The sequence below is a fragment of the Nilaparvata lugens genome, chromosome 12, assembly GCF_014356525.2.
Source record: "Nilaparvata lugens isolate BPH chromosome 12, ASM1435652v1, whole genome shotgun sequence".
In the NCBI taxonomy this organism is placed as follows: domain Eukaryota; kingdom Metazoa; phylum Arthropoda; class Insecta; order Hemiptera; family Delphacidae; genus Nilaparvata; species Nilaparvata lugens.
In genome coordinates, this window is record NC_052515.1 from 23,813,422 (window position 1) to 23,840,729 (window position 27,308).

The 27,308-nt window shown below is 35.1% G+C and overlaps 2 protein-coding genes across 10 annotated transcripts in view; both read right to left on the reverse strand.

The window, feature by feature from the left end:
• LOC111051592 (transcription intermediary factor 1-alpha) overlaps positions 1-27,308 on the reverse strand; it is a 128,845-nt gene that overhangs the window by 46,802 nt on the left and 54,735 nt on the right. For 4 of the 9 annotated variants that reach the window (XM_039439222.1, XM_039439221.1, XM_039439220.1 and 1 more), the window contains exons 3-7: positions 22,143-24,754; positions 14,149-14,551; positions 10,137-10,387; positions 5,829-5,954; positions 1,861-2,120 (exon numbers count right to left, since the gene is read on the reverse strand). In XM_039439222.1, the coding sequence (XP_039295156.1) occupies positions 1,861-2,120; positions 5,829-5,954; positions 10,137-10,387; positions 14,149-14,551; positions 22,143-23,006 (1,904 nt within the window). In that variant the 5' untranslated portion in view covers positions 23,007-24,754. Of the gene's footprint in view, positions 1-1,860; positions 2,121-5,828; positions 5,955-10,136; positions 10,388-14,148; positions 14,552-17,677; positions 18,281-18,309; positions 18,506-22,142; positions 24,755-27,308 lie in introns of those variants that run through there. The other 5 variants (XM_039439226.1, XM_039439225.1, XM_039439227.1 and 2 more) reach the window with 4 other exon arrangements.
• LOC120353935 (mitochondrial intermembrane space import and assembly protein 40-like) lies at positions 23,162-23,938 on the reverse strand. Its single transcript, XM_039439490.1, has one exon. The coding sequence runs from the start codon at positions 23,936-23,938 to the stop codon at positions 23,162-23,164; it is 777 nt and encodes a 258-aa protein (XP_039295424.1).

Consider the following 27,308-nt stretch of genomic DNA (forward strand, 5'->3'; position numbering starts at 1 on the left):
ACATTTCTTCACATGTTTACTGTGTCAATAATTGTTTCTCACATATTAACATTTTTTATACTGGTGTAAACAAAACTGTGTACGTCTACCCTTTGTATCAAAGTATTTTATGACTTAACCCTTTTTGATCTAGATTTGAGTTGACTTGTATCATATCAATACCTTATTGCCGCGTCTTGAAGGGGATAAGTTGACTTTCATTTTTATCAATACCTATTTCTTTTCTTGAAAGTTGTAAGTTGACTTTTATTATCTATATCAAAACCTATTTCTTTTCTTGGAAGTAACAAGTTGACTTGTATCATTTATATCAATACCTATTTCTTTTTTTGGACGTTATAAGTTGACTTGTATAATTTTTACCAATACCTAATAGGTTTAATTCCACTTTTTAAAGGTTATTAGTTGACTTGTATCACTTATATCAATGATTTTTTCTGAGTGAGATGTATCCATTTTACCATGAAAATAACTCTAAAACAATACTACATAGATTGAAATCCTTTATACCAAAAAAGAGCGAATTTTTCTGATAAGAACAATCATGTAGAAAAGTCAAAATCGACATTTTGTGACTTAACCCCTTTTTACTCATCAGTACAGAATTTTACAGTAGGTTTCATTGGGGATCCTATTGTGTATAATTATTAACCAGCTGAAATCATATGGCATAAAGCGCATAAAGTACTGTCCGCGTGACAGCTCCCATGTGATAGCCTCAGCTGATGATATGAATGAATGAATGGAAAAATTAAGGAATTGCATGCAATGAATTCTTCAGCTGACTAAATGATAAATCACAGCAATTTTTTCTCATGCTTTTCAATGTTATTTATTATATTCTGGAAAAGGACGGAGGAGTCGGTGAATTTTGTTGTCTAACGAGCCTGATCTGTAAAAAGGGTGGAAGATTATGTGTTCAGAATTTGAAGCTGATTGATCAAATTTTTCAAAAGTTATTGTCGAACATACACACAGACGGCCAACGACTTTGGCCTTGAGTTAAAGTACAAAAAAGTGTTCTTATTCCCTTACGAAAATTTACCTAAAACAATCGCCAAAATTTCAATGAAGCAAATCATGAATAATGAAATTTAGAATTAACATAATTGATTGAAAATTAATGCCCTAATGATATAATCACGAGACTCGACAAAGCTTAGAAACTATGTCAATCTTTGGAAATTGAAAATAAACATTTTCAACATTCTGTAGAATAGTCTTTGTAACCACAATAGAAAAGAACTTGCTATATTTTGATTGGATTGAACAATCAACTAAAAGTGAAATTTTAATAGGAAATTGTGATATTGTGATAGAAGTTTCTTGTTTGGTTTCGTGTTTGGAAGTAAATTAATCAGATAAATTCAAATTCTAGTTGATACATTTTATTTGGAGTAAAAATTTTGTGTAAATCTAATCATGAACTCTACATGACCTATGTGCTGTTTACTTAAAATCAAGGTTGGAAACAGTTTTGGGCAAATGCCGGTTGTTTACAGCTGGATTGTATCTAATGTCTAAAAATAATAAAGAAATGGATAAAAATTTCCAGCCGCTTGGGAAGCGGTAATCACTGATAAATTATCACTCAGATTCTTCAAGATGCCCCTCGACGAGTGACCTCTTGAGTTGACAATCCCTTCAAGGGTGTGTGAAAGAGCGATCTGCGGACAGAACGGTCTTAGGAGAGCATAGATATCCATTTATGTATCAATATTTTATCAAGACCGCTGGAACAGGAAGGAGCTCGGAACCCCAAACCGTTAAATTCGTTAAATCAACTAGTAGTCCGTTGAATCAACTAGTTCGTTAAATCAACTTGTTCGTTAAATCAACTACTCAATTGAATCAACTCACTTGACAACCATCTCGGTGATGTCGTTGACGAGCTCCTTGCGTTTTTCGAGAATCAACCGTTGTCGGTCGTCGATGACCTTCATGGCGCTCTTGAGCAGCACTCTCTTGTACGTAACTTCCGACAGTAGACCGCTTATCAAGGTGCGCGTTTCTGCTGCAATCTCGTTGATAAACTTGTACTTGTGGTCGCGGTGCGTTGTCAACTGGCAGTCGCGACACGTCAGCCGGTCGCATGCTTCACAGAATAGTGTTAGTCTTTCCTGAAAACAAACAAATAGTACAATAAAACACATTATAAAAGAATAAGGGTAACCTTTCTCATAACAGAAATGCAGTGAAAAAAAACACATGATAGAATAAGGGTAAGCCTTTACAACGGTAAAATAAAACACAGTATAAAGTAATAAGAGTTTTAACTTTCGCAAAACAAAAATACACAGTAGAATAAAACACACTGTTAAAGAATATGGGTTAGGCATTTCCTAAAACAAAATAACAGTAAATGAAACAATTATAAGGAATTATAAGGGTTCAGCCAGTTATACACACATCGATTTTTGCTGTCCTTATGAACCCAACAAGATTAAACAGAACTAGACAAGCATAATCTGTTTAATCTAATAGCATTTATAGGGACGTCAAAAAATTTATGTGTGTTGTAAAGCCAGTTACACACAAATCGATTTTTGCCATCCTTATGAGTTATATTAGATTGAACAGATGATGTTTGTCAAGTTCTGTTCAATCAGATAACATTCATAAGGACGGCAAAAAGTTGAACGTTCAAATCAATGCATGTGTAACTGGCTTAACCCTTTCCTAAAACAAAAACGCAGTAGAATAAAAAACACGATGGAATAATAAGGATCAGCTTTTTCTAAACCATGAATTAATAATAAAAGGAGGGAACCGAAGCATGGTTGAAGCAAGCAAGATCAATTTCAATCCGGGATCTATATATATATAAAAGCGAAATGGCACTCACTGACTGACTCACTCACTCGCAGAACTAAAGATCTACCGGACCAAAAACGTTCAAATTTGGTAGGTGTTCAGTTGGCCCTTTAGAGGCGCACTAAGACATCTTTTGACGATATTTTAACTGTAAGGGTAGTTTTTAAGGGTTTAAAGTTCGTCTTTTAGCATGTATATTCTTCTTATTCCAATATCTTGAAATTATAATTTAAATGTCCATACCATATGTTAATATAGAACTATAATCAATTGATTCAAGGAGATGTACCCCAGGGATCAGTTTTGGGCCCGGTGCTGTTCCTTATATTCATTAATGACCTTTTTGGTGGACCCTTTAAAGGGAAAATAACAGCATTTGCCGATGACACCGCTTTCACATATGGTGAGTTCAATTTGCAGAATCTTCAGTCTAGTATGCAAGCAGATCTCAATTTACTATCTCTATGGTTCACCTTTAATAAACTAAGATTAAATTCTGAAAAGACAACATTTGTCAACTTTGGCCTCACCCAATCTTATACTTTTCATAGCCCACTCAAGTACCATTCCATTGACTGTGTAAGCTCCGAGAATTGCCTTTGTAGTGCAATCCTGCAGACAGATACTGTGAAGTATCTGGGAGTTGTAGTGGAGAGGGATCTCTTATGGAGGGCCCATATCAACATACTCAGGAATGGACTGAGGCAACTGCGTCATAGATTTTATTATTTGAAAAAAGTATGTCCCAGGTCAGTTTTGAGAGAGATCTACTTCTCTTTGGCACACTCTAGGCTCTCTTATGGTGTTGCTTGCTGGGGTTGCACATATATTACCCATATGAAACCTCTTAATTAGATTACAGAAATCATTAGTTCTTACTATTGGGGCTGAAAGACATGTAGGTAGAGAAAATATTTTTGCAGTATTGAATATTCTCCCATTAAGATCAGTGTTCTGTTACAAAGTGCTCACTCAATTTTATCAAGCGAGTGGTAACCTGGGCAATACAGTAGATGCACAGGTGCTTAGGCCTGCCACACGCTTCATGGAGAGAGTCAGGTTGCCCAGACCTAGAAGCACTTTTTTCCAGAAGTCGTTCCTGTTTCTTGAGGGTAAATTTCATAATAGTTTACCAGATGAGATTAAGCACTGTGACTCATTCTCTCTATTCAAGAGATCTGTTAAAATATACATTATGTCATTAACTGAGGATGAAATTGAAAGAATGTATTTTGTAATAATTTGAATCCTTATTCTTTTTCTCATCTTTTTCATCCAGTTTGAAAAATAAGGATGGTAAATGGTAGGCTACTATATTAATTCTTAACTCTTAATTCTTGGGTTGTCCATTCAAAGAGTTTCTGTGCAGTGTATAGAGCTGCATTTGGTTGAGAAAGGAGAAAAAATGTTTCATTACGGTATTTTAATTTTTTTCCTTTTTGATTATTCGATATTTTTTCGTTATTCGATTCATTTTTTTCATTCATTTATTTTATTTCTTATTGAATGATTATTGTCATTAAAAGATTTAATTATAATGTATTTACAGGGATAGTTCGGTTATTTCTTGATAAGTTAGTTGATTGTTCGGTTTTTTGAATCTATTACTTCTTATTTTAATTTAAATATAATCAGTGTAATATCATTAGTACTGTGCTCCCATATGCGGACAAGCTCCTTGAGCTTTGCATATGTGTATTATTTTTCAGTTAAAAACTTGTTTTTATTTGTGTGAAGATGTTTTATGTTATGTATTTTCTTTGACTGAGAATAAACATTTTATTTTTTTATTTATTTTTTAATCTAAGAGAGATACCTCTTCGAAACAGTTGTTCTGGTAACTAAATTAAAAATTTTGTCAGGTTGACATTAAGTTGAGTTGACTTTGTTAGGTTGGCACCAAGTTGAAGATTGAAATGCATTTATCGCGGAAAAATTGATTGGGCACTGCTACCGCACTTCAATCAGAGCTATTCCTGGGAATATTATATTACTAGCCGTCAGGCTCGCTTCGCTCGCCATATCCGTTTAGCCAGACGTTTAGTCTGGACCCCCGACTGGATCGTCCTAACATATGATAAAAATGCTCAAATGAAAAATGCAAGCTAGCGAAGCGAGCCTGCTGATCTCATTTTTGGACGACCCAGACGGGGGTCCAGGGGGCGGAGCCTTCAGGTCGCTTGGCGAGCCTGACGGCTAGTCATTTATATAATATAAGTTACATCTAACATGATATGATCATCTCTTTGATTTTTGTAAATGACGATGTGTTTGTGTGTGATATGAAACATTTGAGTCATAGTTAAATGGTGAATTCAACTGCTGCAACAATGTTTATAATTAATAACTCCTCCGGATGTAGATAAACAAGTAATCATCGCATATGTCTCCTAGTAATTGATAATTATTCAAGTCAAGTGGAAATCAGTTCAACTTTGTCAAATTCAGAAATATTTTGGTCCATATTTCTTGGCCATATTTTGGTCCTATTTCAATTGAAACAAACGTGCATTAGTTGCTGAACTCATTTAATTCAATTGTAATTTAAATTTAACATCTACATTTACATAATATAAAAATAGAAAAAAATAAAAATCTCAAAATATTTTAATAAAAAAAAATTAAAATAATTCAAAAAAAGGATACTAAGATTTTTATTTTTATTTCTATTTATATTACAAGTAGCCCTATACAGAAAAGAGACATAATATAGAGTATGTTATTTTTGCTTAATTATTATCGAGATGGAACATTTTATAACAGACAATTAATAGAAATGGATTTGGAATTTCTAGATCTAGAAGAACAGTGTATTACAGGACAAAAATGTATACAGTACTAGGATATGGACTAAACGCCTTCACTACTGTTCAAGATTCCTCATTCAATTAGACATTTCACAATGTGTAGTCATTATAAAACCGATAAATACTTACTTACTTGTGAGTAAATTCTTAAATATTTACTTGAATAAATAAATAGTATAGGGGTACTTAAATACTTAAAATACTTACTTGTCGATGCACCGAACAGAGCTGGCTTTTAGGGAGAGCTCCTTGATGAGCAGCATTACTCTCCGGTTCTGCTTCTTCCTTTGGTTTAATTGTATGATCTTTTGTTATTTTCAGCCTCATATGAGCCTGAAAAAGGCAAAACTAAATGAATAAACAGACCTAAATAAATAAAACAATTTTATAAAATCAAGCATAGCAAGTTTGATTTCCATATTTAGAGTTTTTCAAAGTTCAATTTTTCCAAATTTTGGTATAGCTCTTCAGAGTTGAGATGTTATAGATTGAAGACTCATTAACCATAATAATTTATCTTGTGAAATGAAACACTTAGTACAATTTTTTATTGACACGACATGTTTCAGCAACAATGCAGGACTTATTTTATATTTAAAGGCCATTATTTTAATATATTGAGTAGCCTGAAGCTACGTTTACACTATGTAGCTGGAGAGCTATATAGCTCTGCTATAGCAGAGCTATATAAAATTTGAGCTACATATAGCTCTGAGCTCTGCTACATGTAGCTCTGCTATTAGTAGATTTAACGCTAATTTTATGTAGCAGAGCTAGATGTAGCGCTCTGCTAAATGTCAATTTTTGTTTATAGCAGAGCTAGATGTAGCTGCTCTGTCCTTGAAGGAAGGCTGCCGCAGCTGTTTACTGCTGTTTGCAGCTGTTTAATGCCTGCTGGGTTTACACCAGATATACTGTACTCATTTGTTGTCAGAGTGCTAGTAGGTTACTGTGCATTGCGAGCATTTATTTTTGATTTATATATTATTGTGCAATGATGGAGAGTGAATTTGACAGGAAAGAGACAACATTATCCAATATATTCTTTTTTCCAGACTAGGCACTAAACAACTGCAAACAGCAGTTTGGCAGCCTTCCTTCAAGGACAGAGCAGCTACATCTAGCTCTGCTATAAACAAAAATTGACATGTAGCAGAGCTATATAGCAGAGCTACATATAGCTCAGATTCTCTTTGATGTTTACCGAAAATTTTGGATAGCTCATTTTCTGCTATATAGCTGCGAAAATAGGCTTAAAACTGCTATATAGCAGATCTCCAGTGTCACTTTTTGAACTTGTAGCAGAGCTATATAGCTGAGCTACATGTAGCTCTGCTACATAGTGTAAACCTAGCTTAAAAAGACACAATGAACAGTAATAAGTGTATCAATGAATTGAAGTGATCCAGTAGCTACAATTGGCTAACATCTTCAACATTCATTAATTTTACGTCATTATCATGAAATTCAGTATTCTGATGGGATATAAGAGAAATCAGGTCAGGTAACTCATAGTTGTGCTCCAATAAAGCCGTTCAAACTGAACGTTCAATTCATTTCTGGTCAGCATACTGATTAGTGGTTTAAACGGCGTTCACGTTTAAACGCGTTTACTCTAGACGCAGTTTAAACCGAGCATCTGCATACGGCCCTGAGGGCCCCAACTACACTCTAATAATATACTCTACCCTGAGTACTCTATGGTGTAGAATCTACTCTATGGTGTAGACTCTACTCTATGGCGTAGACTCTACTCTGTGGTGTAGACTCTACTCTATGGAGTTGACTCTACTCTATGGTGTAGACTCTACTCTATGGAGTTGACTCTACTCTATGGTGTAGACTCTACTTTATCAATCCATTACATACAGCTTCAATCTTCTTATTAACAGAGAAGAACAAAATTTTGGCTAAGATCACATATTTTATATAAATCATATTCTAATGACACACTGACTTTTCAATTTATCACTGGTTATTACTTTTAACATTTCTCTCAAGGTCCTTCAAAGTATTGCTATTTCACGCACCACATCGTATCAAATTGTATCTCGATTTGTGATCGATCTTGAATGGTTTATTCTCCATTATTTTGAATTTCATCTTCATGTAATACCAGTCTGTATGACCCTGCAGCTTAAAATTGGATGATTTACTGAAAAGCTTCAATGGTGATGAATTGTTGCAATATGATGACTGATAAGTAGTTAGGAAACTTTCAAATAAAGTGAGTAACTTGGCACTACTTGTTTTGCTGGTCCTAACCTAGCTCCGCAGTGCAAACTGGTTGCTTGGCTGAATCGGACTAGGCGCTGAGACAGCAAATAATAGCAGCTTTGGTGGGAATGCGAGCGGCCGCAGTAACATCTTACACCCAGCAATGGTCGGCGTAGTTCCGCCTAGCGGACAGACGAAAGAACAAACCAGTCGGTTATTTGATCCCTCCAGCCAGGCTCAGCCAAGCAGCCGAGACAATAGAACTTTGGAGTGGCGGTCTTATTCGCGTTCATCAGCAGTTTTCTTTCTCACGATTATTTTGATTTTTGTGTGTCAATAATAACTCCAGTCACCAGTAAACAGTCACCCCAGAAACGTGGTGTACTACTATATTAATGACTTTTCATGATGATTTTTAATTATTTAAAAACATTGTTGACATTCTGAGCCTTTAGGCTAAACTTGGGGTCGCTGAGAACGAATCTGCAATCAGAATTTCTCTATCACGAAAAATAACGAAAAAAAACCAGCTGTTGATCTTCCGGCAACCATTAACAGTCATCCTGCAATGCGGCCGAAACACTTCCAAGCCAGACACCCATCTCAAATGACAACAACGCCAAGCTGTGAGAAACCATCCTGCACTGCGGCGCTAGGTTAAGAGCTGGCTGACATAATTCTTCTATTCAAGGCTTTCCCCATTCGTGTGGAATATTACATGTGGGTCTGCCACATTCATCATTTGCGTCGGTCTGTGTTTGAAATGTTTTCAAATTATTCTGTGTTTTGTCAGAAATGAATTGTGACGTCATAATTTTTCTGTTTCTGCGGCAATAATTCAACAGGAACAAATTCAAATGTTTAGTATTATTCGTTTTAACCTAGAAAATTATATTCGTCTCTATTTCGATGTTGCTGAAGCAGATGTTAATGTACTCTATAGTGTAGACTCTACTCTATAGTGAGGTCCACGTTATAATGGCAGTGTACGATTGACAATACTGTTGCTGTCCTTTTCTATCATACAACAAAACAGATAGCGCTATCTCTCTCTAGCTTTGCAATGTTGTCTGCCAGAATATTTTATTTTTACTTTAGACAGTGACTGTACAAAAGTAAACAAACAATTCTCAGCCGCCATTTTTTTTCCTTCATTCTATCAAAATACTTTAGTACACAAGTCGTATAATTGATTTAAAATGTATTTTTGAAACAATGAAATAATTTTTAGACATTACCGTATGAGAAACACAAATTAAAATACCTGAAATGACATTTCAAAAGTTGATAACTAACCATCCTAGACTTCATCCATGCTTCAGTTAGCCTACATACATATAGGTTAGAACTACTCGTACCGGTATAAATAATATTGAAAGGTTATTTCAGAATTATTTCCATTGAAATTACCTATTTTGAGCATGATTTATATTTTTCTATTTAAAAAAAATGGAATAGAATACATACCTAATAACTTAATTTCTGTTTTTTTGAAATTCAGATTGGTGTATCACAGCTTTTTAAATTAGCCGCCATTTTAGGTTTGTATAAAAATAAAAATCTGATCTCAGTCATAGAAAAAATACATTGGGCCATATGAATAAAGATGAGCATTTGCTTATACTTCTAAAATATGGAGCATTTGCGTCATTTTCTATGAACAAACGTGAGCAAAACCTTTTGATCATGCTCATCAAAAAAAAAAAAAAAAAAGTTTGAGCATTTACTCAAAAGTGAAAGCTTTTGCTCAAAATTGTATGAATAAACTAGAGCATTTGCTCTGAACTTTTGCTCATGAGCAAAACCTTATGCTCCATGCTCTTGCTCATGAGCATTTGCTCTGGTTTTATTCATATGGGCCTATGTCTTGATTAATTAGACATTAAATTGATTATTTTATCAAGGAAATGATAATTATTATAAGATCAAATTTAATGAGATGAATTGAGTAACAGCTGAGAAGAGTACACTCAGTGGCAAAATGGAGAGACTTGGCAACGTTTTTCTCCTATCTTTCTTCACTGCCATTATAACGTGGACCTCACTATATGGTGTAGACTCTACTCTATGGTGTAGACTTGCAGGTAGACTTGCCTGCAGAGCTAGAAAGATATTTGCTTTGACGAATGATAGAAAGACAATGTTAATCAAATACTGTCATTATAACGTGAAAGCCTCACACTATGGTCCTATTTTATTTGAATCACCATCAAGTACTTTCTACTCCATAGAGTAGAGTCTACACCATAGAGTACTCAGGGTACTTAGGGTACTCAGAAAAAATATGATGACTGATACCTGTACACAGATGTCACAGATGAATTCGGCACACTCGACACACCAACTGGTGACGCCAGTCTCGGCACAACTGCCGCACTTGAGGTCGCCCATTCTCTGCTCGCCGGACTCGGTGCCGTCACCCCCGTCGGCCCCCCCGCCACCCACAACCCCCGACGTCGCCAGACACTCCGACAGAAAAAGGTTGTCGATGATCATGCTTTGCCGACAGTTCACCAGGCATCGCGGACACCTCACTATGTTATCCGTTGCTGAAACAAAAATCAAACACATCAGTCACATTTCCATACAGACTTTGTTAAATTTATGAACTATGTTAGTAGCTCATGTCCATCAAGATTGGATGTGATACATATTGTGTCATCAGCGAAAGGCTTCGAACGAGAAATGGCTGTTTGACAGCTGCTTCTGACATAAAAGAAACAACCAATAACAATAAATTAGTGGACAATTACAATCAATGAATCAATAGTTGAAAAATCTGGTGTGGCGCACTCACACAACTTTCCTTGCTCATTGAACACTGTAAGCCCCATTCTTAAAGGAGAATAATTTAGGGGAATAACATAATAACGATTGGCAACAACATTATTTGAAATTACGATCAGACTACTGTATATGTGTATATATAATTGTTTTCAGAGTACTTTTTCCTTTGTGTAAATTGTGAAATTCGATAATATTTTTTCAAAAGTCGTCAAAATAGCTGTTCTACATATTGAATATATCGACTATGTGTTCTTTTTATGAACTGCTCTACCTACCTACCTCATGCACGAGAAGGAGGTTACAAAGTCTATTTCTCAAGGATGGGGTGGACCCCCCATCAGTTTCCCAGAAAGGAGACTCATACCAGTTAATAGAGCTGATAAATACAGGGTATGAATTTGAAAAAAATCGGTCAAGTCTTTTTGAGAAAATCGTGAAAAACATGGTTTTTTAGTAATTATCCGCCATTTTTCTCAAGAATATTACGGAGCTCCTGCAATTTTTGCAGAAATGAGACTCATGTCAGTCGATAGGGCTTATGAATCCAAGCTATCCATGGTATAAATTTGGAGAAAATCGTTAGAGCCGTTTTCGAGAAAACCGTGAAAAACATTGTTTTTTAGTGATTATCCGCAATTTTTCTCAAGAATATTACGGAGCTCCTGCAATTTTCCCAGAAATGAGACTCATGTCAGTTGATAGGGCTCATAAATAGCTATCTATGGTATAAATTTGAAGAAAATCGTTAGAGCCGTTTTCGAGATAACCGTGAAGAAAAACATGGTTTTTTAGTAGTTATCCGCCATTTTGAATTCAATTTCATTGAATTTCTTATTGTCGGATCCTCATGGTATAAGGACCTTAAGTTTAAAATTTCAAGTCAATCGGTTAGTTAGGAATGGAGTTATCGTGTTCACAGACATAATACACACAATCATACACACACACAGACCAACACCCAAAAATCATGTTTTTGGACTCAGAGGACCTTGAAACGTAAAGAAAACTTCAAATAAGGGTACCGTACCTTAATTTTTTTTGGAAAGCAATACTTTCCTTACCTATGGTAATAGGACAAGGAAAGAAAAAATTAGTAGAATATTGATGGTGATGTTGTGAAATCTCTCCATAATAAGAAAACAAAGCACTTATTGACATGGGCTACTTTTAAATTAATAAAACAAAATAAAATCTTATAGCACCCTTTATTTTTAAAAAACTTTAAAATAGTTGAACAACTAGTTTCGGTGATATTACACCAACGTCAAGTTGTAAAATAGAAGGTTTTGTTTTATAACCTGACGTTGGTGTAATATCACCGAAACCAGTTGTTCAACTATTTTAAAGTTTTTTAAAAATAAAGGGTGCCATAAGATTTTATTTTGTTTTATTAAGAAAACAAATATATTGTCATATTTCACTAAACATTTATTAAAAACTTTAAAACAGTACCATGGTTTCACATTTATCAACGCACTGGTCAGCTGTACTGCGAAATGAGGATACAAAAACATTCTTAACCTAATCTTAGTAGTCTAGAGCTTCTAAAAAAAAGGTAAAACTAACGGTAAAAGGTAAAACCTAACAAAAGGTAAAGGTGAAAACTAACTAAAAAGGTGTATATATTTCAATAGTATGTATAATATTCATTACTTTAGATATAACTATTGCCACCCAATTATTTAGGAGCTCTAGACTACTAAGATTAGGTTAAGAATGTTTCTGTATCCTTATTTCTCAGTACAGCTGATGATGCGTTGATAAATGTGAAACCATGGTAGTGTTTTAAAGTTTTTAATAAATTTTTAGTGAAATTTGACAATATATTTGTTTTCTTATTACAATCAATAGTTTATTTTTCCTTCATACAATGCATACATGTATGTCTATAATTATACAAAATAAGTTAAAAGTAAAATAGTATTATTATTAAATACGGAAAGTTCCTGAAAAGGTTAAAAACCTGAGCGCAGGGGCCGAGTGTTAAACAAAAACAAAATAGTTTCTAAAAAAAGGTAAATTGGGTGGATTGCTATAAACATCTCAATTTGAAAAAAATCACAAAGAAGGAAAGTAAAAAAAACAAAAAAGTAAGAAAATACGAGATAAGAAAATGAAATAAAATAGAAAATTCAAATCATAATGATACAAAAATAATGAAACCTCAAATAGAGCTCCGAAGAAAAACTAAACAAAAACATGGAAGATACACAGAGGTTTAACCACAAAAATGTTGTTCTATTCTGGGCCTTTCGCTGATGACACATCATGTATATGTATGACTAGCATGTGTGTTCACACATGTCTAACACACTTGTCTTGTTGTTAGTGGCCAACCTCAGATACACAGGTTAAATATCAAGGTTTGACGGTTGAAACTGTTTCTAAAATGAGTTATTATCATTATGGTCCAATAACAACGATATTGTCAGTTCAACATAATTTATTTGAGCCAAACTAAAGTTACAATGCACTTCATCAGTGGTATTTTATTTTTATGAGTCTATCGGAAGTGCATTGCAACGTTAGATTTTGCTCAAATAAATTACTTGTAACTGACAATATCGCTGCTATTTCAACTTAATATGGAGAAATTCCACATCTGTGTTGATAGTGTAAACTTTCCTTTATTGCTTTCGCAAAATTGCTGAACTGTTTTGCTAAAGCAATAGAGTCACGTTTTAAGCTCTTAATACACAAATAACTTAATTGTTTTTGGATAGTTTCTACGGTTTTGCAGATTTGACGCCTATAGTCCGACTTATACTTTTTTGTCATTCTTACTTAATTGCAGCTGTTTTCCATGCATCAAATCAAGCCGGTAAACAGCTGTTTTCAGAAAAAGAAAACATGTGATTTTCATTACAGCATACTAACTGTAAAGAGATCATATGTTCTCTTTACAGTCGAGTATGTTAGGACTCTACTGAAACCTAATATCATCTGAGTAATTAATATACTAACTCAAATAATTAGAGAACTCATTTAAGGAGTTTCAAGTTATAAGAACTCATTTGAAATTTTATAATTTACGCCTGTATTATTTTATTTGAGCTCGAAGGGTCTGTCTTTTTATGAACTAGGCGCTACGGGCTAGGCCATGTTTATAGAATGCAGTAGCTCGAGCAGCAGCAGGTAATGGCTTCTGATTCTCAGCAATATTATTCTTTCTCAGATAAGTATGACAAAAAATATTGTACTTAACTTGTACGGTAACGTATTTACCGCTTTCGTATGATAATTCTGCCCTCAACTACGTTTCGGGCAGAAACAATCATACTTATGGGGTAAATTATCGTTACCGGACTTGTTACGTAAAGTACTATTAACAGAATTTACTCTGATGAACAGTATGGTACAACAGTTCAGATGAACTGTGGTTTATAACTGCGCGAGGTCTAATGTTCACAGAACTACTAGTATATCTCGGAATATAGTGAGATCGGACACCACAAATTCGGTTTTTTTTTAGCTAGCCTATTTAAATAAATTATTCTAATTTGTTTTTGAAGTTTGAACTCACCTATGCCATCAGCCTCGAGTATGGGGTTCTCCTTGAGTCGACTGGTGATACAGTGTTTGCAGGCGGCATGCAAACACTCCAACAGTTTGGGGTCATCGTTGGCACTCAACATTTGGCCGCAGAATATGCACTTGGTCGACGTCCACGGGTTGGCGGGCGTCGTGTCGCTAGCACTTGCCGCCATACTGGCTGTGATCTCCTCCGAGCCGTTGCTACTACTGCTGCTGCTGCTGCTGCTACTGTTGCCGCTAGCGGCTGCGGCTGCGGTCGCCAGCTCTGGCTCCGTTTTGATCTTGATGACGGGTGGCGGCCGTTTGGCGGATACCTCCGCCGAGTTCGCTTGCTCGTGATCCATCTTCATATTCATAGCTGCACTGATGCTGCTGGTCGTCTTGTCGTCATGCTGCAAAATAATACAATTCAATTCGAATTCATTTTATCTTCAGAAAGTGTACATTTCACAAAACATTCCTCTGAAAATTACTCCTCTAATATGGAACTCGTATTGTCGTCATGCTGCATAATACAAGGTTCCTTCAAATACAATTCAATTCAAATTTTAGATACTGTACATTTTAGGTGCTAGGAACTTTGGGACCAACACCTTTATGGACTAAAGGGATGGATATACACGGATTGCGCCCAGCGGTCAAATGGAAGAAAGGAGAAGAAGAAGAAGAAGAAGAAGAAGAAGAAGAAGAAGAAGAAGAAGAAGAAGAAGAAGAAGAGAAGAAGAAGAAGAAGAAGAAAGAAGAAGAAGAAGAAAGATCCGATAACCATCTGCTTTATAACTTCGAATTCCTTCCTATTCGACTCTAAAGGTGTTCCATTGATTTATCTCGACTGTGGTGAATTTTGAAATCATGAATACATGAAATTTCCAGCTCTGACAGTATGTTGAACCGGTTAACGACCGGGAATCCCCCGCTTAGTCAAAACCACACCACCCCATCAACTTTTTTATAATTAGCACATATTGACCCTTTCAGTCCGTCACCATGAGTGAGATTAAGATCAGTACTGATATGTTTCCTATGCTGAGTGACAGAGGTTCAAAGTTTTTAGTGTTTGAAGATTCTATGTTTTCAAAAAAATATATCTTCATCTATCACCCACATTGTCTTTGTCATTTGAACAAATTCAGAAATGAAAAGTCAGAACATTAGAATGAATTGAGACGATGTGTTTGCTAGAACCGATTTGACAGAGATCAAAGATGACTGTATCTTAAAGAATGATTGATTGTAAAATCATGGTTCCAGCCCAATCTTTTAATATAAGTTAGAATGGAATTATAGGATAGGAATCTCTATCTCATCAACTTGGCTCATACGTTGACTAATTACGATGACTGTATCTTAATGAATGATTGATTGTACAATCATGGTTCCAGCCCAATCTTTTAATATCAATTAGAATGGAATTATAGGATAGAAATCTCTATCTCATCAACTTGGCTAATATGTTGTCACAATACAGTAGTGTTTTGCTTGGAGGTACCTAATAGGAGTGAATTTGAATTTTGCTCCTTCAGTCGGGGAACGTAATGTCGGCTGCTAGTGAGAGCGAAATGACGTCACTCGTGATGACGTCACTGACGTTCAATTTGTAACGTTCAATGTGTGAGTGGCCAAACTCATTCTGACCGCTGGGCGCAATCTGCAAATTCCCAAAGGGATCCGACATAAGAGAGGATGGGTCTTCGCAGGTAGAATGAGGTGTCTCCAACAGATGGTTAGATAAATTGTTCTTCAACACAAAGGCTTTGAACACATAGTGTACGTTCTGTGTACAGTAAATTGTTCCAGTTCCAATCGTAAATTGTTCCATCACGTGACTATAGTGAGGTCCACGTTATAATGACAGTGGATAAAGATAGAAGAATAGCGATGCCGATTCTCTGCATTAATTAATCATATTTCTACACTGTCAAAAACATAATTGGCACAATTGTGGACCTAGAAAAGGATAGTGCCACCGGCTTTGTCGAATGATAGACAAGGATAGCAAAACCAAAGTTGATCAAATACTGTCATTATAACGTGGACCTCACTATAGTGCAAAATGTTCCCATGGAACGCCATTTCAAAATCGTTGGTTCAAGCTTTTGGCGCGCACAAATAAAGTTGATTTACACTAAAATGTGTCAATGTGCCGCTTACTAGCTGCGTGAATGAAGAAAGGCTGTTTTACAAACCTACCATCTAGAAAAGTGTAAATTTCTTTTATTCCATCACTCTCAAATTTTCTATCGAGAAAAATTCATTTAATGAATGGTTATCAAACATATTGTTGGTTATGTATTCTATGCTATGCTAAACAAACTATCAGCGCATGCGCAGAGAAGCAAGCAGACTACAATAATCGACCAATGAGAGCTCAGATAATTGGAACTGTACCAGGTCGGACAATTTACCACACTTGGACTGTAGGGCAGAAAGATGGAACTGGAACAGGTTTCTGGAACAGAATCTGTCAAAATTCCTCCCATGGAACGCGGAACTTTTTACTTGGTAAATTGTGAATCGGACAATTTACCACATTCCATGTACACAGAACGGGCCCATAGAATCAACGAGTCAGGCCTACTCAACTATTTATGAGTACATTCAATGTACTTTATATATTCACTCATTGAGATTTTAAAATTGAATTATTACTTCCGCTACTTGATCAGGAAAATATGAATTTTTAGTTTTGTTTTTTCTTAGTTCTAGAAACTTGGACATAACATGTTGAAAAAGAGTCCTCCTGAAGATGTATGTAATAAATAGTTATTTGTGCAACTAGTGCGCAAAGTGACAGTTTGCTGCATCGAAAGAAACGTTTACGCCCGAGCCGTAGGCGAGGGCGGAATGGTTTCTTGAGTGAAGCAAACGAACTTTGCGCACGTATTTCACATTAAATTTTTCCTACAGTTACCATTGAATATTAAAAGTGGGTAATTATGGGTAAAATTGCCTGAATAATGTAGTAGTGTTTGAATGGCGGGGGGCAGCTGTGTGGTGTGTGCTGTGGTGGCACTGTGCTGTCGTTGTCCTTGCTTATAATATCTACTTAATAATTAGCGCGTTGTGCTTCGTTGCACCTCTGCTCACTATAGCAGCCCAGTCACTGTTACCAACTTAATTTTGATTTTGCTGCACTGGTGCTCCATATAACCTACTAACTATTTTGCGTTGTCATGCTGCAAATCTGGAGTACGCAAAGTACTCACTTTGCGCACTAGTGCGGAAAAGTGATTCTTTGCAGCCTGCAATCAGTGCACAAATGGTCACTTTTCAGGGTATCTGTAGGAAAAATAGATTGTTCATCTACTCAGTACACTGAACTATTTCTAAAAATGAAACTATGAATGACTACGGTATTTTCATCCAATGACAGGAACGTGTGTACCTGGAAAAGGCCTAATCCCTTAAGCACCTTATTCTCAATAAGCAAAGCTTTGTAATTAGCAATGTCAATAACATTAGCGTCTACATTATCCAAATTATCTTCATTATGTACAATAACTACATTACTTACTCACATTACTATTATTTACATTATCTGCATTATCATCAAACAATGTCTGCACAGTTTTTCTTTTTTTCCGGCTTATTAATCGACAGCTACGCTCAGATTGAGTCCTTTTTACTTTAAAACTCGGTAAACTTGGAATTTTGACTGTAGGAATCGCAGTTTTTTTCAAAATATTTTTCTTAGGAAGTTTTAGTAATTCGGATTTTAAGTCACGCTCGAAATTATCTAATACGAAATGTTCGGAGCATATGACTGCTTTTCTCCAATTAAAATCATCCTCCCTTCTACAAGAATGCACCCACTGTTTATACAAGTCACCCTGTTTTGGAAATTTGTGAAATGATATGTTGAGCAACTTGGCTCTGCCCGAATGATTTGTACAGCCAGCTATCGCGCAAGACGGCATATCACAGCGCTACACAGTCATCGAGTGACAAAGTAGTTGACGGAAAGTGTAGAAAGTCAGGTTTTAAAACACAGATTTGCTTGAGTCAATAACGAAGAACTACACACATCATTAATAAAACGATAAACTGCACTTTTAAACAACACTTTATCCGAATTCTATTCCATATCGACGATGCTTAAATACACTAATCTTGCATACTGCGAAAACACAACTGCAGGCAGGATTCATACCAGGGGTTCAGTGTATTGGTGGCGCTGACGTCAGAGAACCGGTTTGCCACAGCGCATCCTATCCTACCCACGGATGGTATATAGCATCCTTATGGTATATAGATGTTTTATACACTGTTCTCGACTCCTACCGTCTTCTTCAATATACCGTGGTTGGAACCAGTGTCACTACTTACTATTCAATGTTACATTCTATACTCACTGGTTGGAGCAAACTGTCCGATAGCGAATGGTTCGCTTTAATATGGAACAAGTCCGTGTTTAGTGTACTGTGTTGAATAAAAAGATTATCTTATCTTATCTCAGGGGAGGAGTCAATACAACAACAATAAGTACAGTACTAGAAAAGAAGAATTTGACTTCCTACAGCTGTAGTTTACAATACAGAGTGTTTACGAGCTCCCTACCAATACTCTAGGACATTGTTCCTGGGTAAAAACATATCTAAATATCATATTTAAATTGGACAATTCGGAAGTCTTCAGTTACTCACACAGCGGCCATTTTGCTTTTTTTCACTTATCATTTTTTTCTAAATAATGGTTGAACATACATACGGAATACATACATTTCTAACAAGTAGACAAAGCTAGAAAAAAATTATGATAATTTTTCAAATTCATAAAAATAATGGCGGCCATTTAAAATGTTGTTTCTAAGGCGGAATGCACACCGGAGAAACGCGTTTTGTGAAAAAAAAATTCAGGAAACGTGAAAGGAAAGTTGCTTTTGCAATCGACTGATGAGATTAAGCAGGGAACGTTTCTTTTGTATGCATGCGCGAGTGAAACGGATTGCATGAAACAAGTTTCATGAAAGAGGGCTTCACGAAATGCGTTTCTCCAGTGTGCATCCCCCCTTGAATAACTTAAAAACCGTTGGTTTTACAAAGACTTTACAAGAATAATTTTTTTAGGAAATTTAATTGCCTGTCGATTGGTACCACATTTTTCAATATTGGACCGATATCAACTGAGATATGACAGCCTTATTGATAGGTGACCACTGAAAGTTTGTTGCCGTGCAAACCAAGGCATGCTGATAAAGCCGCCTCAATGATGCAACAATCTTTATTTGCATTGCATGTTAATTGTAAGCGATTTTAGGTCATTTCAAAAAATAAAATAACATTACATAACCCTCTAAAGGTGGGTCACCAACCACTAAAACTGTCATATCTCAGTTAATATCTGTCCAATCTAGAAAAAATCTGTTACCAATCGATAGGCAATTAAATTTTCTAAAAAAAGTTATTCTTGTCAAGTCTTTGTAAAACTAACGGTTTCTGAGTTATTTAAGAAAAAAAATTGAAATGGCCGCCATTTTGTTTTATGAATTTGAAAAATTATCATAATTTTTTCTAGCTTTGTCTACTTGTTATAAGTGATCGTGCAAAGTTTCAATTTCGTATGTTTAATCATTATTCAGAAAAAAAAAATAAGTGAAAAAAGCAACAAAGCAGGCCGCTGTGTGAGAAACTGAAGACTTCCGGACAATTCAAATATGCTATTTAGATAATATGTTTTTTACCCAGGAACAATGCCCTAGAATATTTGTAGGGAGTTCGTAAACACCCTGTTATAATACAATATGATACAACTACAGTACGATACAAATATTGAAATGGAATAAAATTCAAGTACCCTTCACAACAATACCGATCATTTCTTACTAGAAACTAGCTGTTTTAATAAATAAGTGACTGACAATATCAGGTCGTTTTTATTCAATATAGATAATGTACCACGTCTTGACCATCATGTCAACACAGAAAATTAATTTTTTAATGAATAATCTTGTATTTGAATTGTATCTCCTGTATAGGGCTACCAAAATTATTGAAATAAAATTAAAATCATCAAGTACCCTTCAAATACAAATACGCACAACATGTTTCGACACATTATGTTATATTTGCAATGAAAGTGCAAAGGCAGATATAAGGATACATACTGTATCCTTCTATGCTAAAAATAATCTTCAAAATTATCCTTGACCAAAATAGAAGGCTTAACCAATGGGTTTTACCTTGACAAACAATATTCTTATCAATTCAAGTCAAAATAGAATAGCTTATTAGTCTTTAACTAAAGTCTGTGAGATAATACTTTTAACATGGCTCTTTCTCGAAGACGGAGAGGTCTGATGCTCTATCCTCCACTAATCACTCCCACTACCTAGCAGCATTCTAACGCGTCGCGCCAACACTCCCCTCCAGCTATTGCCTGGCTTTGGTCTAAAATTGTTTACTGGTCAGCAGGTAGCCTATATTGGTTTGTGTGATTAGGGAGATGTGTTCATCACAAGAACGTAAAGCTAAAATGACACGGCGCATCCAAATGTGCGCAGGATGACCGTCTCTTTCTATGCTACAAACTGTGGAAGGAGAAATGGGTTTCTCCTCTTCATGTTAAAAGTAATATCTCAAAGACTTTGGGTGATATAAAAAAATTATGTTATAAACATTTTCAAGTGCAAATAAAATAAAGTAAACAACATTAAATTAATGCTAGGTTATTCTATTTGCAGTAGCAGAAAATGCAATGATGATATGAAACATGTTGAACTCATAAAATATACAAAGGGTACTTGATTTTTATTTCATTTCAATAATCACTATAGTACTGTAAAGAGATAAAATTCAAATACAAGTTTATTTACTGAAATTAATGGAAAATATTCTCTTAAGGCGACTTTAGTCCCAACGATTTGAATAAAGACAACTCGACCTCATGGAAATTTAAACAAGTGGATCGAAAAAAATCCAAAGATTTCTCCATTCATACTTCTGATTTTTTCATGAGATGGGGAGCCTTGGGATTGGCCTTCGGATTTCCGTTACATGTTGAGCCGCCTTTGAATAGTTTAAAATTTAAAACGCACAGGATAATCAGATACCACTATACTAATTAAAAATCGAATGAAAGCCTACAAATACGTCAAACTGATTAAAATACTTTTTAACCAATACATCTGCTATATTAGTGGCTTAATTAGAATGCACTGTCATGTCTCATGAATAAGATATACGTGATAAGACAAGAAATGATAACTAGAAAGCACGTATCGGCATGAGAGAATGATAACATTGTATTTGCCCTCATGATAAGCTTCGGAGTTCACTGATAAACTTCATTCACTTCATATCTCTACAATTTTTGGTTAGAAACCAAATTATTTCTTCTTTGAATATTTAGTTTTCTAGAACCATCATAAAACTGCCTTTAGGTTCTATTATTGTTGGAAAAAACGAATAAGAAATTCGTTCTTCTAGTGCCAACACAAGAGTTTTTCTCATGTTGATAATGCCTTAGCTTAATTCATGATAACTCTAGGAATTGAATTTTAATAGGTGTTGAAACGTTCAACCGATATAGACCAGAGGAATTTAGCCGGTCGTTCTTCCAAAATCCCTCGAAAAAAACAGGACATCTAGGGGAGAATACCTATAAACTGCCAACAACATCAAAATTTCTACTCATACTCCATGAAGCTTCTAAAGATAAAAATCTCTTACAAATGATAATTTCCAAATAACCTAGTTACTGCCATACAACAACTCTGCCTCCCCCCCCCCCAACCGGTGATTACAGTATACAGTACATAGATACGTGTCTCATAGGCTCTTTAAAACTACAGTATTTCATCTTAAGATAAAAACTTAATTCAATGATAAAAACTATTATTTCAACACCTTTACATTGCTACAAAATATCAATCAACTAATACTGTACTGGAAAGCATACTCGAAGCATATCCTTATTTTCTATTCCAATTGCTTCTATTGCAAAGCTAATACCAATTCGACATATTTTTCAATAAAAAATACTCACAAGTCTCATAGTTCGGTTGCCTTTTCCTATTACTCGATAGCCATAAATTTTCCTGATTAAAATTCTCTTATTCTTGGATAGCCGTTTGCAAACTGGTTTGCTTTGAATCAGTGTTCCTGTATGTGATAGATGCAGGGTGTTTCTCTTGGGGATTTCAACATTCTCTCCACTAGACAAAGACAGAACAGAAGAGCTCTGCTGTTTAGACTTTTCACTCACATTTTGCTCTTCACACTCGTCTACACCAACTCTTTTCTCAATTGCTGTTGGAAACGGTACAAATGAATCAAAGTTCCCCACATTTTCAACTTGTTTTTCAGTAGTTTGAATCTCATCGCTTTGTTGTTTTTCTTTTCTAATTTCAATTTCTGTAGATAAGCTCATATCTTGATCAAGACTTTCACAGAGTTCATCTTGTTTTTCAGTGGTGATTGTATCAATTTCATCAGCAGTTCTACATACCGAGCTGTCATCTGTCACACAAAACGACGTATCCAAAAGGCTTGAGTTTCTTTCATCATCAGCGTTTTTCTGAGACGGTTTTTCAGTGCTATACTTAACAAAGGGAAGTTTCTTTCTTTTTCTTTTCCTCACTTCATCCTGTACTTTACTTGATACTGGAGAAATCAAATCCACAACGTTGTCAGACTCTCTTTCACTTGATTTTGTCGTAGTCTTATCTTTCAACAATGTTCCCTCCTCATTCAACATTTTTTTCTTCTTCACTTTATTCAAGTAGTCTTCCAAGCTTCTTTTTTTGGCCAATTCAAAATTGAAAGCATCGATACGTCTGCTTTCGTCATCATCTCGATCTAGGAAGGAAACATAGGGACTATTCCCCAACCAATTTGTCTCCTCATTCATCACCTGCCTGGCTACGACTTCACACGAGAAACAATCGTTTTTGTAGCGGTTTCCACCTTTATTCTCATTCAAAATGCCCAAAATAACTCTCCTCTTATTCTTATCTCCTTTGCCCGCTGGACATTTGTTATGAATAGGGGAAAGTTTGTTATCAATTATGGAAGAATCTGACAACTAGAAGGTTTTTTCCGGGTTAGCTTTTTCCGCTCACACTCCTGTTTTTCAAGATTAGGTCTCTCTCCATCTTCGTTTCTATTTTTACGTCTATTTGACTCCTGAGGAATAGGTGAATCCGGAGGTTTGCTATCGTCTTCCTTGGCACCTTCATTCTCCTTCTCTAAATTGTCATGTTCCTTATCTTTGTTTAAACATTCTGGACCATCACCTACCCCACCCTTAGAAGCAGCTACTTCTTCTATTGTTTCTTCTAGCATTGATTGTTGTTCATTTTTGGGAGACTTATCGGCGTTCCTTTTATCTTCCCCTGTGTTTCCAAACTGTTTCTTTTCCACATAACTAATTCTATTTTCCTTCCCGCTTTGCTGACCATCTTCATTTGCTACATATTCCTCTGTGCAATCGTTTGAAACTAGTGACATACTTTTCTCCTTTCTTTGACAATCTTCCTCAAATTCATTTTTACCTAGTTGTTCATCAATTTTACTATCATCTTTTCGTAGCTCTGGGTTTTCCTCTAAGTTCACAGAATCACTAGCTTCAAGAATTTCTACACCATCGATAATCACTGCATCATTTTTTCTCCGTCCTCTACATTCTTCCTTGCTTGCATCTTCCTCTTCTATTTCAGTAGCTTGACTTTCACCACATTTCTCTTCGTCTGTTATTACATCTTTTTCTTCTTTCTTCACCTCAATTTTACTGCAGTTTTCCTTCACACTTGTTTCATTTCTGTGCAGGGGCTCATTATTCATGAAAGACAGATCTTTGCGGCTGGTACTGATATTAATTTTGAAAAGATCATCGCTATCTCTTCGATTCTTAACAACTTTCCCTTTCACTTTCTTTCTAACGTTCTCTTTTCTCTGCTTCTCACATTCATTCACTTTGTTCTCCGCCACTTTCTGATTTTTGTCCTTTTCAACATTAACATTCCCACCATCAGTCTCTTTCTTATTTTTATTTCTCCCCAAATCCTTCAAAACTTTAATATCGTCCAAATCTGATCTTGAAGGTATGTTTTTCAGAGTTTCACTGTCATTCCTAGACTTCAACACATTTTTTCTAGTGATCTTCCCTTCCTTCGTTGAAGCATCTGAATCACTCAGTACAGTTTTATTTTTATCAACCCTTACATCTCCGGATTTCTTAGAATCAATTTTCTTCATGACTTCCTGTTGTTTTCCAACGCCTTGATTTTCAGCTTCATGAAATGGATTGACATTTTCTTTGTTTTCAGTCTGTAAATCAATCACGGTTGCTACTTCACCCGGCTTAATTAGGGCACGTTTAGCTTTCATTTTATTCTTGTACGATACCTTCAGTGGTTTTTCCCGTGGTAGCTGCTTAGTTTTATTAGCATCTTCACTGTTTTCCTCTGTGGGTGAGAGACAAATTGGAAAATTGCAGTTGGACATGGCCAATTCACTAGATTTTCAACACTTTCCACAACAGAAAATCCCAGTTATGAATTTCTAAACAAACTTCCAAATGAAATCAACAATAAAGCCACGTCAGGTGAGATCACAAATAGTAGTCATCCAAAAATTCTTGATAACACACACATGAATCTGCGAAAAGAAAGAAGAAATAAACTCAAAAATGATTCAAATTGTGTCTTCAATAATTTTTTCAACGTCATTACACTACAGATGTTATATCAAAAGAAAAATTAGTTTAAATTTACAAACTATGATTCGACAATAGTAGAGAGCAAGGTACCTAGAATACAAGGTAGTGTTCAGACGCATCTCGATCTATTTGATGATCAGAGCCAGCTGATCGGTGAGACGTAATTGGTGCTATGCATTCTAGGTACATTGGTAGAAAGGAAACATATTATTATTATGAATGAATATGACCTGAAAGATTACATGAATCTGAACATCACGTTGATTAGAAATGTTATCACAATACGATTTATCATGAAGTATTATTAGATGTTTGGAGAATCATATCGCACGACATATGATAAGGATGAAAGCATGACCTTGATAATCAGTATAAATCAGTGGTTTTTTGACAATTTCTTAGTCTTTTTCATTCAATATGAATAATTACCACGATATCAACTTCTCAACTACACAAAAAAAACGTTGATATATTATAAAAAGTACGGTATTCTAGTGGGGTGAATTCGAAAAATCCTCTACTTGTTTTTATAGATTCAGTGAATGGTAATGATAACAAAGCCAGAATGTTAATAGACCCTAAACCCCTATAAAATACAACCCTATAGTTATTGAGTACTATACAGTAATGAGTTATACAACTATACCCCGTACTAAACAATAAGGAAAGAGGAAAAGCACTAATAATTTCGGCATACTAATATTTTATTTATTTATTAACGGTCAACCACCCAGTAACCCTCAATAATTCATAAAGTGGGTAGTTTAGTGTTATTAGCGAATGCCACAGATCGCCAATTATATAGCGTTGTCATGACAATAGCAAAACTTGTAATTGCCTAAACTGAATAATTCAGGGAAGGAATCGATAAAGTCAAAAACGAAATAGAAAACATTGAATAATTGAAATATTGCACTCATTATTGAAGTAGAGTACTGATATCAGAGGCCTATTTCATTAAGATTTAGGAAAAACCTGGGAAACTATGAAATCTAGGGAAAACGTCGACATAGAAGACAAATGTTGCTATTTTTTGCATAACTCGCCGAGCTATACAAATCTAATGTTTGCATTAGCTATACATCTCCATGTTGAACTGCGTTTACACTAAAGTTACTAGTAGTTCTGTGAACAGTAGACCTCACGCAGTTTTCTCATCCACAAGTATTTGATGTCACCTGTTCTAGTTTATTCAGTTGAATCACAATTCACAGTTGAATCATAATTTACTCTTAAAAACTTATTTGTTTTCTTCAAGATAAAAAACTCACTTATGTTAATAAACTCAGTTTAAATTTAAATTTGTATCCCATAATTATGATGATGATTTATCCAGTTTCGTGATAATCTTATCATCTGATAAAAATATTTCTCAACTGTTTTAAATTTTTTTTTTCAATTTCTTCGGCATTATTCAGTTCATTCAATCATTTTTATTTTATTTTCAATCACCTATTAATTTTTTTTTTCAAATGTGAGAATATTGATACTGATGTGTACGCATCATAAAAAATATTGAAACCCTACCTTATAGAAATAGACATGGCCAGACATCTGTGTAATGCATGCAATGAATAATCCACTTGTCAGCTGATTGATTATATTAATTCTAGCTGATTAATATTAATTATATTAGGTATATTAATTATAGCTGATTAATTCTATAGTCTGAGTGATCCTATCTTCAAAGTAGATGATATCATAGTATGGAGGAATTCCTTTTCTTTTCATATTATCCTTAAAATGCTAAATTTCAAAAAAACTTGTGTATACATCGACGCGCAGTTTAAAAAGGAATAATCCTGCCACATCTCATCGGATTCTATTAACGCGTTTGGCCGTAATCGCGTTACATACAGACATACAGAAAAGCAAATCGAGTTGAAACATAGACCTCACTAAGTTCGGTCAATTGACAAAATGTTAATAACTTAATGCTTATAGATTCTATTAGATTGAATGGAACTTGACAAACACATATGTTCAACATGTGTATGATAAGTTATGTTTAATCTAATAGAATCTATAAGGATTAAGTTAATAACATTTTGTTAATAACTTTGGTGTAAAAGCAGCTTTATACACATCTGATGAGTTTGATTATTATTTAGGCGATCTAATGATTCTTATTTGGCATAGGCGATGACTATGATCGCCTGAGCTTAGGCTTTATTTTACCTCGGAGTTGCGAGTAAAATATTATGTTCTATAGGAAAAATCATGATTTAAAGACTTTGGCCATAACATTTTTACGATATTTATTCCAAATTTTATTGAAATAATATTTCGTATTATTGAACAAAATGTATTATCGATATTATTCATTTTCTCTATAGCAGTATTCACTTCCGAAGTTGAAGTGAACAAAATTTTTGAAAATTCCCAAAGTAGGTTGTTCTCTTTTTATCGCGGATGATGCCCACATCAGCTTTTTTGGTTGATTTTGCGTGGGTAATGGGAAAAGTACGAGGGTGATTTATGAGATGATCAAAC